This window comes from Cyprinodon variegatus, unplaced genomic scaffold (assembly GCF_000732505.1).
Source record: "Cyprinodon variegatus isolate N-32 unplaced genomic scaffold, C_variegatus-1.0 Scaffold190, whole genome shotgun sequence".
NCBI lineage: Eukaryota > Metazoa > Chordata > Actinopteri > Cyprinodontiformes > Cyprinodontidae > Cyprinodon > Cyprinodon variegatus.
In genome coordinates this window covers 724,486-741,190 of record NW_015150643.1, presented here as the reverse complement: position 1 = coordinate 741,190, position 16,705 = coordinate 724,486, and the positions used below count along the sequence as shown (strand labels likewise).

At 39.0% G+C, this 16,705-nt stretch overlaps 2 protein-coding genes across 2 annotated transcripts in view; one reads left to right on the top strand and one right to left on the bottom strand.

The window, feature by feature from the left end:
• The window catches only part of LOC107087679 (protein CYR61-like), a 13,953-nt gene extending 6,969 nt beyond the window's left edge, over positions 1-6,984 (top strand). Inside the window, exon 5 of the mRNA XM_015379382.1 lies at positions 5,197-6,984. Within this exon, the coding sequence (XP_015234868.1) occupies positions 5,197-5,502 (306 nt within the window). The 3' untranslated portion in view covers positions 5,503-6,984. The remainder of the gene's footprint in view (positions 1-5,196) is intronic.
• A 1,840-nt stretch (positions 6,985-8,824) lies between these two features.
• Positions 8,825-15,611, bottom strand: LOC107087684 (ATP-dependent RNA helicase DDX39A). Its single transcript, XM_015379397.1, has 10 exons — positions 15,456-15,611; positions 14,528-14,755; positions 12,870-12,997; positions 12,313-12,589; positions 12,099-12,217; positions 10,943-11,074; positions 9,761-9,870; positions 9,424-9,568; positions 9,184-9,331; positions 8,825-8,968 (listed from the first exon to the last, which is right to left on the bottom strand). Exons 2-10 carry the CDS (start codon positions 14,730-14,732, stop codon positions 8,952-8,954), a joined length of 1,281 nt encoding a protein of 426 aa, XP_015234883.1. The 5' UTR covers positions 14,733-14,755; positions 15,456-15,611; the 3' UTR covers positions 8,825-8,951.
• Positions 15,612-16,705: the final 1,094 nt, after the last annotated feature.

Genomic DNA, 16,705 nt, shown 5'->3' with positions numbered 1-16,705 from the left:
GATGCATGAAGTGAAATTTCTATTCAATTAGCTTTAATTAAAATTCTGTCTTATTAGGTCAATATACATTCATAATTTAGGTATTTTACATATTTTTGACTTAATTTAAGTTAAAATTACATTTTTTTAAATAAATTTGAATTAGAACTTAAGAAAAAAATAAATAAAAATAAATTCAGTATTTTTCTATTTGTTTTCAAAAAACATTTAGCAGAAAACTGGGATCCTATCTCAATACCACTGAAGCTATCACCTATTTGATTTTAAACAATTAATAAAACAGAATTTGTAAATCCAAAAGGACCTGTCAGTAACCATGTCTGTTCCAGCGCATATCATCATTAGAATTTCTTTTAGTATTATGCCTTCAGTACAGGGGCCCGAACAGGGGCCAGGACATGATCTACAGGGCCCCTGGCCCCCATTGGCCCCTGTCTAGAACCTCCCATGATCACACTGCTAAGTAGAATCATCACTGGAATTCGTGTAGCACGTTAGGGAAGCTAGTATTTTTATAAATGTCTGAAGTTTCATGATTACGGAGGCTGACTGTAAGGAGATGACGCTGTCTGCTCATGTGCTCTTTATCTGAGAACCGAGCCAGAACTGAACCGCGCCGAGCCCTACTGATGAACTAGTATCATCTTAGTGCGGTGCAGTTGTGTCTGACTCGGTCCGGTTCAGTTGTGCATCTCATTTACACACAACAGTTATCTCGGTTAGCGTGCTCGGACCGATCTCTACATGGTTTCAAAAAAAAGGTAGTGTAAATGGGGCTTATGTCCAGGTTCTCCCTTGGTTTTCATCTCTGTTATTTTACTCAAACTTAATGACTAATTGCATGTGTGAGAGAAGGAATACAGGAGATTTATATTCACCAGTTATCAGGGGCGGAACTGGATAGGGGGCCAGGGGTGGCCATGGCCACCCTTAGCCAATCATTGGCCACCCCTGTGGCCACCCGTACCATTTATTTCCCTCTAATACAGATGGTGGCTGCAGTAATACCTTTCAAGTGGAATGTTGAGAAAATTTTAACATTTCATATATCAACTATTATTTGGCAAAAAAACACTGTGGTTAATTATACACATCAATATACTTACATTAAAGATGATAAGTACAGAATTCATGCTCTTTGCAGAGCTAAATTTTGTGTTATATGGGTAAAGAAGATTCATCTAGGAGTCTTTAGTGAAATCATAGCATATTCTAATAAACTTATAAAATAATCCATTTATGTATATATTAGTACTTGCAAATATCAGTTTTATGCATAATGATTATTGATAAAGGTAAGTAAGTAGTGACAATGGAAAAGACGTTCACCCCAGAACTCAGGCCTGAAAGAATTTTATCCAATATACCATTTATCTAGAAAGCACGGGTGTATAAATATATGCGTCTATTTGTTAGCAAAGGCTGTGGGAAAGTATAGTTTGTCTTTATTTTTAAAATATGGATGTTTTGCTTGTTAATTTTCCTGTTGCAGTAGTGTAGGTTGACCCTGAGGTTCTGGCGCCTATCCACTTTCTGCCACCCCTCAGTGTACTTTGGTTATTACCTGGCCACCCTTATAGAAATGTTCTGGCTACGTCTCTGCCAGTCATCTCACTGGATTTTAGTGTCTAAATAAAAATCAGACAAACTGGTTTTGATCGGGTGTAGACTTGAGAAGGTCTCGGTTCGAAGACAGGTGCATAATTACTGCTTATTTTAACGTTGGGAAATCTCTGTACCTTTGAAACTAATACAATCCAACAGTTGCCCTCGTAACTCTGACCACGCAGTTCGCCCACTTTGTGTCTCTCCTGGGATTTGTACACAGCACTATTCCAACCATTCTGTCTGCAGCAATGAGCCACTTCTCAGCCTGATGGGGTTTCTGAGCACCTGTTCTCACCTAGCTCTCCATGCTTTTGTGGAACTGCCGTGGGAGTTAATGTGTCCCAGTGTCTGCACCCAACCACTGTCGGCATGCTAATCTCTCTTGGCAGTCATCCGATGTTCTGACCTTGATTTTATTTTTTGTTCATCTCTGCAGTCAACTGCCTTAACCTTGTTTTCATGTCTGCAGTGATGACTGAAAGGAATGTGAGGGTATGACGGCTATATCTAGTTTTTTTTTTTTGGTGTTAAGTCAATGCTAACACTAAAAAACAGATTTATTTGCAAGGGTACCTAAGATCACCCAATCTGTCAAGTATATGGTATTTTTTCACAAGCTGCAATTCAAATAAAAATGGCATTGGTTCTGTTGAGGGTGCAGTGTCCTGGTGATCAGGAGGTTACAGACATTTTAGTCAGTTGTCTACTGATCTGAGCAGCATGGGTGCAGTTAGCTAAATTACTTTTAGCATAAAAGAGTCCTGAATGCTTGGAATAAAAAGTCTAGTGCTAATCAAGTTCAGGCTGTAGATCAGGGGAAACCAATTAAAAATCAGCAGAGTCTGAATAAAGAAAATAAACAACCAGTAAAGGTTCTGAGACATTTTTAATTATAATCTGTTCCGTAAAAATTCAAAAAAATAAAAATAAATAAATATCCACTGGACTTTGTTTCCAAGATTTGAAGACGTTTCGCCACCTCTCCAGAATTAAGCTTCCTGGAGAGGTGGCAAAACGTCTTCAAATCTTGGAAACCGAGTCCAGTGGATATTTTTAATTTTTTTTTATTTTTACGGAATGACTATGACCTGGATGACTGAGAATCTTCAACAGCATATAATCTGTTCCTTTAAACTGATTTTAACACTGAAATAAAAGGCAGGCATTTATGCATCCATGTTCTACATTGGATTTTTAAATAAAAAACATATATAAAAAAAAGAAACCTTTTCCATTTTAAAATCCAAAGTGTTTTTTTTAAGCAGAGAACAACAACAATCATTCAGTTTGGTATATACTGGTGAACTGACCTGATTTGACCGTTTTTTATTTTTATTTTATTTTTTATGAGAGCTTTGGGCTTTAGGCTGCCCTGCAAGGCTTTAAACCTGGGTTTGAATGGAGACAAAGTGATTCTAAAGCTCATATCAAGGAGCTCATTTTGAGCCTGGATCCATATTTATTTTTGATTATGTTCATGGTGGAGAATCAGGTTGAGCCAAACAAACTCAGAATGTTCAGGGTCATCTTTGAGCACGCCATTTCACTTTTCTTTCACCAGTTCACTGCACCTCTTCCAGCAGTCCACACTTTCTCTGCTCTCTCTTTCTCATCGTCTTCTCCTTCTTTCCCGTGGCCCAGCTTGCTACAGGTTTACCTGCTGTGTCTAAAAGTGGCAGCAGCAGCAACCCAGACTGACAGCAGCTCATTGGCTAATTTGTATCATGTGCAACCTGGTGCCGGACATTTGGGAGGGCTTTACCGTATTAACAGGAGAAGCGGCGCAAGTGAAGTTAGACACTGCCTTTGGACAAAATGCAGTAATTAATAAATATTTTAAATCAGGTTTAGACTGGATTGGCCATCAGGAAGGTCCAGATCCGGTCCGCTAATCCGTGACCTCTGGTATATACTATACATTTTGCTCTGTCATTAAAGGTACAGGGGACGATCTTTTATTTCCGGGTGGATCATCTAAATAAGTGGTCCTCCTAACTGTCAATCATTCACCAGAATGATTGACAGTTAGGAGGACGTGCTTGTCCTGTTAGCTATCTTTTTCTCCACATGCACACTTTTAGGCGTATATCCTTAGTGAGCTACGGTTGCAGACAGTCATTGAAGCACACCTTTCTCACCGCTGTTCTTTGAAAGTGGCCGAGGGTCGTAGGAGAAGTGGATGAGCAGAAAAGAAAGGTCTCAGAAGAGGCAGATATATCCCAGAATACTTTGCGCGGGGAGCTCTCCTCGCAAAGCACTATGGGATTTGCTGTCACAGCGACCAACTGTTGCAATAGGCTGTCGCTACCCGACAGCGGTGACTAATAACAAAGATGGAGCAGGCAACTCACGGTGGAGGAGGAGTTATGTGACCAGCGGCCCAAAAAGCAGTCTGAACGAGTTTGCTATAAAGTCCACTATACAGTCTACTGTATGTGGACACAGTCAGCCTGTATGAGCTATGAGAACAGCACATTTTAAACAGGACGTGCACAAGGAGAAATGAGCTCGTGCATTCTCTTGCACTCACATCTTTTAAAAAATAAAAAAAACTCCACAATACCTTAAAGGTCATTGCTAAATGACTTTGAGTATAATTGACATTTTGTCAAGTGCTGCACTGATGCTAACAGTTACTTGATGCTAGTGTTTCAATTAGTGTTGCATCAATGTCATTTTTTTGCCCCGATCTTTGCAGTATCGGCCGATACCGATACCCTCCTTTGAAATTGATGTGTGTGTATTTGAAGAACTGCATACTACTTGGATGTAAAATAATTGCCATCATGACGTTGTCAAGCTGCTGCATACCTCTGTGAAGCAGGAAAAGACTAATACAAAGTGAATCCAGTTTTTATTGCCCAACTGGAATGGGTGACAATAGTTGAATAAACTTTTGGCTCTCAAAATGTTATCGGTGCCCTATTTGTTGGTACTGGCCGATGCCTATACCAGGATTTTAGTGCTGGATCGGGCATCCTCATTTCCTCCTAAATTTTCAAGTTATGATACATGTTTACATTATTTATTGGCTGCATCTAAAAATATCAAAGATTTTTTAAATTTAAACATAGATATGAAATGATACAATATAACCAACAATAACCAGTGATCTCATTGTACTTGGTCATCAAATCAATTCAGTTTAGTCTGTAAAATAATGTCCAGCAGGTGTCAGTATTCTGCGAGACAGTATCAATACAGTTTTGCAGTGTGTTGAAACGCTTCAATGATAACTAATGATGCCTCATTAATTTTCATTATTCTACCTCATTTTAAATTAATCACTACTGTTACCGACTGTGCAGAGATGCTAGCAGTTAGTTGAGGCCAGTGTTGCAATTAGCTGCGTTTAATTACTAGTATTCTTGTCTATTTCCAGTCATCTTTTTTTTCTCTCACTAGACACAAAATATTACATATTTGACTTTATTAGCACTGGTACAGACAAAAATATCTGTTTTTCATTATATTTCATGGCATTATGCTTATAATAAATAAAACCTCAAATATTCACGACAGGAGAAACATAATTTTGTAAATTTTTTTGCCTTGTGAGTCTTTTAATTTTGTCGTCTTTATCAACAGAGAGGAAGGAAGTGCTCTCGTACGCACAAGGCCCCGGAGCCCCATCGTTTGTCCTACGCCGGCTGCAGAAGCACTCGCCTTTACAGGCCCAACTACTGCGGGGTGTGCAGAGACGGCCGTTGCTGCTCCCCTCGTCGCACGCGTACCGCCAACGTGACCTTTGCCTGCCCTGACGGGGACCTGTTCAGTAGATCCGTGATGTTCATCCAGTCCTGCAAATGCAGCGATGAGTGCAACCATCTGAACGAAGCTGCGATGCCCCCACAACTGTGGCTCTTTGGAGACGTTCACAAATTCAAGGACTAGTTGTGTTACCCTCGCCCCGCCTGCATTCCTCTTTAAAAGCATAAATTGCCACCCATTAGTGATACTTTTTATAGAGCAGCTGTTCCTAGTGTAGCTATGAGTAGACGTCAGCAGTGTTCTCATATCGGGAAATCTTTCTGAGAAGGATTTTCTACCATGCTCCAAATGTTCCCTGAACTGTGCCACTTGAGCCAAGGAAAAAGGAGCAAGACCGGAGACAAACTCTTGAGGATGACCATATCTTGCATTATGCTAATCTTATTCTCTTGCAGCGGATTAGACGTAATGAGCTGGTAGAAAGACATTTTAAATTTGATATGAAACATAAGTTAATGTAAGGACTTAAGTAGAGAATTTGAAAAGACTTCAATGGCGATTGCAAGAGGTTGCGTCTTATATTTATTCCTTGATATTTATTCTACAGACAGACATGTTGACACAATGGCAAGCCACTGGGATAAGAGATTTTTTCTTGGAACCTCAACAAACGGCTGTCAGTCACAAGCTGGAGAGGGAGACCGGTCCAGGACAGCGTCAAAGAATGCAGGTGAAGAAGTGCGAAAAACAGACAGCTAAACCCGATGCGTTTAGGGTTTGTAAACAGGAGGAAATATGTCAAAGGTTGTTTATACAGCTGGACCCGTCTCCTGCCTCGCCTTCACAAGAAACTGAGACATTTAGCGAGAACCAGAAGAACAAGCCTGGGATTCTGGCGTCGAGCAGTCGACCACCAAATTCTGTGCAAATTACAATCTCCGAGGAGAAAATCAGCTCCTCTCTGGTTTTGCTATAAAAATAAAAACCTGAAAGCTGCGTGTGTGACGAGGTAAACATACAATTTGTGACTTGCGGGTCGACCGCACTACTGCCTAATATGGCCTGTAATTGAGCGGCACTCTATGTCACAAACAAAACAAGAACTTGTGTCTTTTCGTGTTAAAAAGGTGTCTGTTTCTGAACATTGCTGACTCAACTGTTGAGTCAGAAATAAACTTTCCAATGGGGGCTACACCTTGGAACCTCTTTTAGAGACTGATTCTAGATAGGGGCTGTATAGTCTTTGATTTCTGTAGTGTAGAACTGGAAAACAAAAGCATCCTCTTAAACTCGTTTTGGATTAGTTTGTGCACCTTATGTCAACTTTTATTCAATTGAAGACATGTCCAAGTTTTTCTGTTGCAACACTTCAGATGTCGTCTTATATCCTCTATTTGCTCGTGTAGATACTGTGGTTTTGTCTTGTTTATGGGGACGCAGTGGAGCTGCTGTGTCCAGATGAATTTGTAACTTTGTAGATCTGCTGTATGCGGGCCCCTCATGCTGTTCAGTCGCTTCGTGTGCAGTTTGAAATTAATGAGAATAATGCACCAGTTTGGAGGATATGAGAATTTTTTATCTCATGGAAGGACAGTTTCCCTTTTGGTTGTAAAGTAATAACTTTTTTTTATTTTATTTTTTTGAATAAATAAAGTTTTACCCTTATTGTGTCAAAGTTTGAAATATATGTGTAGTTAGCTATTAAAGGGTTCAACTAATGTCAACTTCTGGATGTAAAATGCTGTGTTGAATATCTATAGTTTTATTATTTTTTGGACATTACACCCAGGCTTTATTACACCGAGCAAAATGTGTCATCCTTTTTTCCAAATATAGTTGAAAACTGCATTAGATGTTAATAAAATAATGTTTTAGTCAGAAATGTCATGATAGTGAAAGGTATTTTCAGATGGTCAGCAGGGATCTTCTGCATTACTCATTTTCTATCTAAAGAAATACTACAGTGTTGATATTTTGGAGAGTTTCCAGGCCAATCAAGCATACAAACATCGGTCCATGGAGCAGCTTTGATAACTTTGGCAGGTACCAAGTCCTTCTGGAGAATGAAGTCAGCACCTACATATAGTGTGTCAGCACAGAGTGCTCCAAAAAGTCTTTTTTAATTGGCTTTGCCAACATTTGGACTTTAGGAAATGTGGACAAAAAGCAGATGGAAGGAACTACAAATCATCACTTGGGATTATGTGCTCTGAATTTTGCTTGAAACCTTTTTACTAAATATTTTTTGTACATTGAAATTTGTGAAAACAAGGCAACCCAGAAAGGAAACTTAAAAACTCAGAAGAAAAGCTACTCTCAAAGCTACATCTAAAAAAAGCTTGAAAAATGTCTACTGAATTCAGAGAATAACTTCTGCATCTAAAATTTCTGACAAATTTGTACCATTAGTTGTGCTTCCAGAATTGTTGTTTTAAATGATAGCTAAACCATGTTTTATTACATATCCTTGTATCTTGTTAGTATGAGCACTGATACATTTGCTTTTGCAAAAAAAAAAGTTGAAAATATCAGAAAGTGCTTTCATACCACCATAATACACATCACCATTGTGGTGCTAGCTAGCATGTGTTTATGGATAGCCAGGTATAACATTACCAATCCTAACAGAGCTGCACATCCCATACTTGTTGCTCTGCACTGCTGATCAGCTGTCTGAAAGGAAGCGTTTTTAATCAAACTAAAACAGCTTGACCTATATTTGAAAAAAAAGGTGTTTTTTTTTCTTAAGTGCAGGATTTGGTAGAGCCAAAGTAATTACCTACTTAGCATACTATAATTTAGAACAACAAATGGGTATAAAATGCAAATATACCGTATGCTTTTTGTGCATCTATATATATATATTCAGCAGAAATCTTATATTGTTATAAATATTTTAAAAAAAGTTTTAAATCTATAATGAAAAGTTTGGTGCTAGCATTGTTTACAGGTGAATTAAAATTAGTCACTGCGGTCATATCTCATTTGTTTGGTTCCGGTTTATTTTCAGTTTTACACACCAAAACATACATAGTGAGAATCAATTTTTTGGTACAGTGCCTCAATACGATACTCTGCTCAAAAGGGGCCATTTCTTCACTAGGACTCAACTTGTTGACTTAATTTATCGAAGGCATTCCATTAGAAACTCAGAACAACAGCTGCCGTGTGAGTCAGTCTGTTTACTCAAATCTTAAGACCGACAGATTACTTTAAACTTTAGAGAAAAATATAAAACCCTACAATACAACTCTAACTAGGGGTAAAGAAAACAAAACGGCTCCAAGTGATTCCTCCAGTCTATTAAGGTTTATCTCCACACTCAAAACAACCCAGAGACAGTTTCATGAGACAAGGATAAAAATGGCATTTTATAAAAAAAATTTTAATCAGGAAAAACAAAAACCAAACCATAAAAGACAAATTAAAATCACAACCCCGCCCCTTCCCGATGAATGACGATAAAAAAAAAAAAAAAAGAGAAAACCCCCCCCCCCCCCCGAAAAAAGAAAAAAAAAAAAAAAAAAAAAAGAGCGAACAAACGTGCAGAGCTTCCAAATCGGTGAAGTACAGCTACTTCAAAATAAAAGACTGGATCCAGGAGGAGGAGACTTCGCTTAGGGCCGAGGAACTCATCTGGACTGTTCAACTAGAAGAGAGAAAAAGGGAACACAGTCAGCAGAGAGTAACTGAACAACAGCTGAGGTCTAAAGTGAGACTTAACAGGAGATCCAGTTACACGACCCCTCGGACTGTTCCCGTAATTATTATCCAAATGGAGACCCTTTTAACGCTCTCACATTGGCTACTTTAAACACCTTAAATCTGTGTTTGGCAGGTATTCGTCATGTAAGAACAACTTACTGTAAGACGAGATGTCGATCTCATCCGGCAGCTCAGCCACGTTGACCTCAAAGCGGTCCTGCACGTCGTTCAGGGTCTTGGCGTCGGTCTCGTCAGACACAAAGGTGATCGCCAGGCCTTTGGTTCCGAACCGACCAGCACGGGCGACCTAAACAGTTCAACAGGTTAAAAACATTAACAGAAGCTAAAAAAAATTTAAAAAACCCATCCTGAAATATTCAAAAGACAAAGATTTCTCACCCTGTGCAAATAGGTGTCAGAATCTTCCGGCATGTCATAGTTGAAGACTATGTTGACTCTCTCGATATCCATCCCTCTGCCAAAGAGGTTGGTCGCCACCAAGATCCGCCTCTGGAAGTCCTTGAACTGCTGGTAGCGTGAGAGCCTGTGAAGACGGTCAATAAAGAGCACAGATCAACGCGGCTGCTAAAAGGAGCGCTGGACGCCATCCTGCTCTGAAGGCAACAACGTGTCGCGGTAGATTAAGGAGCATAAACGCTCTCAGCAAGCCGCGATTCACAGAGCATGTGTTTATTAGAGCGCTGCAGTGGAATGATGAGCTTCATGACGGTCTCACCTTTCCTCCTGAACCATTCCTCTGTGGATGGCGATGGCCGGGAAATTCTGCTCCACCAGAAGCTGAGACAGAGCGATGCATCGCTGCACAGACTTGACGAAGATCACCACCTAGAGGCAGAGCACAGGAACTTACAGACAAGCCACCAGCTTACATACAGTTAAATATAAGCCATCCATGTTGATCAAAGCTTAAACATTTTAGAATATTAAAACAGATCCAGCTGGAAAATTAAATTGTTGGGCCTATTCTTTGAGTACATTATTAGTTCTTTTCAGAAGGCTGCATTGCATTTCTGTCGAGTAATGATGTCTAAGGCTGGCCTGATTCAGAAGAGCAGCATGGAGCTCCTTTCCTGTCCCGGAGAGACATCTGACTGTTGACACAATGCAAGGAGGAGGAAAAGGAGCTCGAATCTGCCTGATTCAGAGACAGGATATCTAAATTTAACTGGTCAGTAGATGGAAGCATGACCTCCACTAAAACGTGCTGCTGGCCGTGTTGATTCTTTAGGAAACGGAGTCGACAAGAACCAGCAGATAAAATAGAACCAAAGATCAAACTCTGGAATCTTTACACTGCATTTTAATCAACGAGGAGTTTGTTTAACTGCTCCATCCCTCATCTCTGGATTCCCGATTTCTAAATAAAAGGCAGAATTTAATTTTATATGTCATCCTACTTAAAGTTAGAGACTTATGGTATAAAATCCTGTTCACAAGTGACCAAGTAACACAGGGAAAGCAACATCTGGAGGTTATATGAAGGATCCATCTGAGAGTTTTTTTTTAATAAGCTTTTCAAAGCTGCAGTTGGCAATCCTGAACATTTTCCTAACTATTTCCTAACTTCTATAACTTCTAAGGAACATTCTGGGGACTAACCAGCTTATTCAGCAATGATCTTAGTGGTGCCCAGTTAATTATAAGTCCCTCTATCAGCTTCCAAATTTAAACCTTTGCACTATTCCATTTTGATAAGTTACATCTTTGAATTTCATTAACTGCAAGTCAAACATCAAAGTAAAATAAAATCACACCACGTGTAATAAATACAACCTAAAATAAATTACCAAAACATTATTTTTCTTAATGTGATTATTTTTATATCTGTACCCATATTTGTTTTAGCATTAAACACCAGGAAAAGAAACATCCGGGAGTGTTTGGTTGGTAGATTTACCTGATTAAACTCCAGGACATCAAGAAGGTCGAAGAGCTTGCGGTTTTTCTCGCTGTCCTTCAGCTTGCAGTAGTACTGCTGCAGGCCATGAAGTGTGAGTTTGGTCTCATCGTCAACAAACACCTCCATCGGCTGCAAGGAAAACACAAAACTTTAATACATTCATGTATTTGGGATGTTATTTGTCAGACAGAAAACAGGCAGCGCAAGACTGCTTGGATGCCCCTCTATAAACTGAACTTTTCAGGTAAAATGGTCCAATAAGATGGAGAGCGCTAGTAAATATTAAATCCCAAAACTTGCTATTTGCCAAACAGATTTAGCTCTTTTTTTAAAGCTTTCTGTTAAACCAGCAACATCTTTTATCCTTTTCATCCTGGTTTCCTTTAGTATTACAGCAGCTCTAGCTTTCTACATTCAAACGTAAAAAAAACAACAATAATAATTATCCCTTGTTAGAGCTCGCTGTCAGTTAGACCTGCTCTTAGGTTTAGTTTTCTACCATTTTATGCTTTAGTGAATTAGCCAATTGAATTAGCTGGCACCATAAGTCTGCTATTCTGGTTTATAACTGCAATGTCTATTGAAATAGAAATGGTCATATAATACCTCTAACTTGGTCACTGCATTGCAATGTTTATTTGTGCTGGTAACCAAACCCAATATGATGTCACTGACTGTTTCTGAATGCTTGAATGATTGTTGACTTTATTATGTTATACGGCATTCTGGGAGATGCAGGAAGAGGAAAGGCTTTAGTCAACCTCACAGCCAAGCTGAGCAAAGGTGGTCGTGAGGCTGATCCGCTTAAATTCAAATTCTGATCATGTTTACATGATACATTCTGAGTCCAATTACTTATGTCCATATAAACAACAGAATCAGATTTGTTTTTCTACTTTCATTCGAACTAGATGGTTTAATTTAGTCAAACTAAACACAGTTGATTATATTAGATCAGTTAAAATCTGAATCTTTATAAGAACTCCTGGATTCAGAGTCTAAATAAAACCCTGATAGGGCAGGTTTCTGGATATTTTTTGTGTGAAACTCAGCCAAAATTATAGAATGCCAAATGGTTTGAACAATTCTGCTGTGAACTATTACACCCAATTTATTAAAGAGATCAGAAAAAAAAGAATGAGTTTTTACTTACATCCTGCATGAATTTGCGGCAGACCGGTCGGATCTCCTTACTCAAGGTTGCGCTGAACATCATGACCTGCTTCTCGTGGGGCGTGATCCTGAAGATGTCCTGCACGTCACGCCTCATGTCTGCAGACATAAAAAAAAAAATCATTATAAATAGTCAAACATTAAACACGCACAAACTCCACATCAGTTCTCTGGGCTCTAAAGTCTCGGCTTACCCAGCTGGTCCAACATCTTGTCGCACTCATCCAGGACGAAATGTTTAACATTTTTCAGACTTAGGGTCTTGTTGCGGATGAGAGCGAGGATGCGACCGGGCGTTCCCACGACGATGTGAGGGCAGTTCTTCTTTAGGGTTTCCTCGTCCTTCTTGATGGGCATGCCTCCAAAGAACACGGCACACTTCACAGTGGGCATGTACTTGGAGAAACGCTCGTACTCTTTGCTGATCTGGAAGGCCAGCTCTCTTATGTGGCACATGACTAATACAGATACCTGGAGATAGATTGGGGGAAAAGAAAGGAATTTGAACAATGTTCCCCTCACAGATAGCTGGAAACAACAACTAGAAGAAGAAAAAAACACACCAACAGTTTAAATGGTCTATAGACATATCTAGGTCCGTATCCTCCACCAAAAACAAGATGCAATGAAAATGACTCCCCAAAGGGAAAAAGAAAACTTAAGTGGCACAGAAGCCACCTAAGCTGCTTTAAATCGAGCAGAAAACAATCATTTAATTCCAGTTCTGGTCAGCTACAACAAATACACCCACCTGCCCATCAACAGGTTCAATCTGCTGCAGCGTGGCCAAGACAAACACAGCCGTCTTGCCCATACCAGACTTAGCTTGGCACAGGATGTCCATGCCGAGGATGGCCTGCGGGATGCATTCATGCTGGACTGAAAGCAGAAAGATCAAAATAATTAACCAGAAATCCCAAAAGCCTATAATAAAAAAAGACACTAAATAGTTAAAGAGACTGAAGAAAATGTTTGTATCTCCTGAAGAATTACCATTACTAATCATTACAAAAATTTATATTTATCTCAGGTGTGACAAACAAGCTTGGCGAGAATCACCGCTCCTATGAAATGCGAGGGTGTGTAATTTTAAATATGCTGTAGAGCTCTGCGACATGAGTCACAGCCATTAGATGGCCATCCTTTACCGACTGAAGCAGAGCTAAACAGGCCATCTGTGAACCCTTTCCAATAAACACTGTGGGTGACCCACTGGGTTTGTTAGCAACATGATCTTCCATTACATCCATTTCAATCTTTATGTACGGCTAATTAGACATGACAAAAGTCTAAACAAGTGAAAGCCCATTCATCAGTCCACCTGCCTTGTTTCTGGAAAATAATCATTAGGCCACAAGAGCCTGTTGAAAGTGTTTGCAGGGGGATTGCTGTTCTTTTTGTCTCATTTGTTTTCCCTTCTAGTTTTGAAACTGTATACTATTCCCCATCAAGGACACAGTGAGATTAATTTCTCTCCTTATCACAAACTACCCCATGTCTGTAATAGTCTTCTAACTCAAGGGCAGGACTTTTTAATGCTTCCCTCCCATGTACGTTTGTTGTGTTGTATCTCTTGAATGGTTCGTTCTGGAACAAACTCTGATCAGCTTATTCTGATTCTTCTTAATCGACCAGGGAATAAGTCACCAAGTTCTTATCAAATACAGCATCACAAATGGGTTAAAAGTAGAATTGATATGAATATGAACGCTTAGAAAACAGCAGAATTAAGTTTCTGGCACCATATTGTCAGTCTATTGCAGGGTTTATACAGGAATGAGTAACTCTGATTTAATGCTTTTTAATGATCTTAGAAATAATTTTAATGCCATCAGCAAGTTCCCAGAACACTCTATGAAATATATAACCATGTCCCGAATTCCCTTTTCCAGTTACTTTTGTTGAAATGTGCCATTTCCCATTATCTAGCCTTTTCTCTGCCTCCAGCCTCTTTTCCGAACATACCGGAAGCAGTTCCACGCAAACATATTGCGATATAACATATCTAACAAAAATTTTTTTAGGAACCTTTTTTTATTTTTATTTTAAGGCAAATTAATGCCTTAATTTAAAACATGATATTTTTATTACTTATAATGACATGCGGAAAGCCTTTATTGAGCACCTACTGTATACTCCTGACTGCCGTAAAGACGCTATTCAACCAGACACCAACACCCTAGACTTACTTACACAGACGTGGTCGTTTTGTATACACAGATTGTATATAAAACTAATTTCAGGTAGTACCTAATGAGGAGATTAACACAGTGGAGATGTGTGTGTGTATATATATACTATAGTATTTATCAAGTAATTGTGTGAAAATTTTCAAGCAGTTTGGAAACTATACCTTTCTCCCCTGATTGTTCATCAATAAACAGATTTCAGTGACTGTATGAGCCTCACCTTCAGATGGATGCTCAAAACCACAGTCTATGATGGCGCGAAGCAGTTCTGGTTTCAGAAGAAAATCCCTGAAGCCGGAGCTGTGGATGGAAACGTAGGATCCCTTCACCTCCTTCTTCCCTGTGGGAGCTGCACTCTCAGGGGCTCCTTGTGGCTCCTCATCCTCTTCATAATCGAGCAGCTCATTTTCGTCATTCTCAGCCATTATAGATGTGTTTTCGAGTTTCTCTATAAAAAAAGGAAATAAATGTATTAGTGATAGAAAGTTTAACAGCTTTATATCAAATATATAAATGTTATGATCCAATCAAGGTCTATATTCCCCAGTGATTAAGGAGAAACAAACTTTGCAGTTTTTTTTGTTGTATTGTCTAAGATACAAACACTGATAAAAACACACTGGATCAAACTCACCAGCCATATGATATTTAACTAACAGCATGTAGACAAAAAAGGCACAAAAAGCCTACTTCACACTGTATCAGCACATAAACAGATAGACAAAATAGGTCATGCAGCGCGTCGATTTGGTAAAACCTGCTAGCTTAGGAGAGCTAACCGCTACTGAAAGCCCATTGTGTTGCATAAGCGCTACAAACGTTTAGTTTCTTACCTTTTAGAGAAAACTTCGTCTCACTATTAACTGATAACTAAAGAAATAATCAAATTATCCAAATCTAATAGTAAGCACGTACTAGATTAGCAAATAAAACAACATAAATGGCAAAATACCAGGGAAGCTAAGCTAAGACGCTAAGCTACAACTGTCTAGCTTCAACGTCCGGGTTACGGCAACAACAGTTTCGAATTAAACACGGGCTGCTTTCTGTCGAAATATAAACAAATACCTAAAACGAAACTTTGAAATTAAACTACCACATTTAACAAAACAAAATGTAACATTTTTTTCTCAAAATGAAGCTCGTACCTGCACGACGTTAGCTCTCAAACTGCCGGATCCAAACCGCATGGAGAGGCCTCGCTCGGTTTATACAGGGAACCGGAAGTTCCGCCTACAGTGATGAAAAGCTTAATACCATTGGTTGGTTTATCTAAATGCGAGCAGTGATTGGAGGAAAGGTGCCTCGCTGTCTGAAAAAGCGGGATCGAGCTGCATTATATCTTCGTTGTAAGGAAGCTCGTAAGGGTCAAAAAGATTAATTACAGTAATTCGAACTAGAAACGTTAATGCTTCAGATATAAATATTGTTAAGGGAATTATTTATCCTGGAAAACTGAAAAATTCAAGTAAACGGTTTTCACATATGATTAAAAAGATTTAAATCTACCTCTATTCCCAATTCTTGTGTTGGCTCGGTTTATATTTAAGCATGAAAAAAGCTGTAAGCTAAAATCTTCATAGCAACAGCATACTTAGTGGCATGGCTTTTAGTTTCATGCTTGGTACTTTTTTTTTACTCTGATGGATGTTGCATCTTTCTGTAAAAAACAGAATCAGCTTTATTTATACAAATACAACTAATTTGACCTTGGATTGTGCAATGTTCACTTATACAATTGTATGATAATACAGTAATAATGATTAAACTACAGAATTCAGAGCATATACATACTATAAACAAATGGGGCGGATTAAAACAATAAAGTAATAGGTCAACAAGCATAGAGCAAAGTATGCAGAATTAAATGATCAAATAATAAACAAATAACTGAGTTAACAAAAGCTGAATATAGGTAGAGTTACTGGGCAGTTGCACAAGGGTTCTATCTGCCACAGTGAGTCAAAGTCAGCTGGTCTTTAGACTGATGGCTTGTGGGAAATAGAAAAAACTTTTCCTGAATCAAGCGGTGTTTGCGTACCGAGCCCTACAGCGCCTTCAAGAGGGAAGAAGATTGAAAAGGTTTTGACCTTGGTGAGATGCTCTGTATTGATTTTAAGTGTTTTAACAGATGAATTGTTCTGCAGCCCTGTTATCGTTGACAGACAGTGATAAATGGCTGTTTAGAACTGGATCAGCTGCTGAAATGCTTGGAAGGTTTGTCAAATAATACCTAGTTCGGTAATAAATATAGAAATTCACACTGTTTTAAATGTAATGTTCTGAACACCAAATGTAATAAAACGGCCTCTTTGAGATGCTGTTCATCCAGACCACCTGCAGTCTCACTTAGGTCTCCTTTTGCAGGCATGGGCGTAGGTTTGCATAGGGACCATAG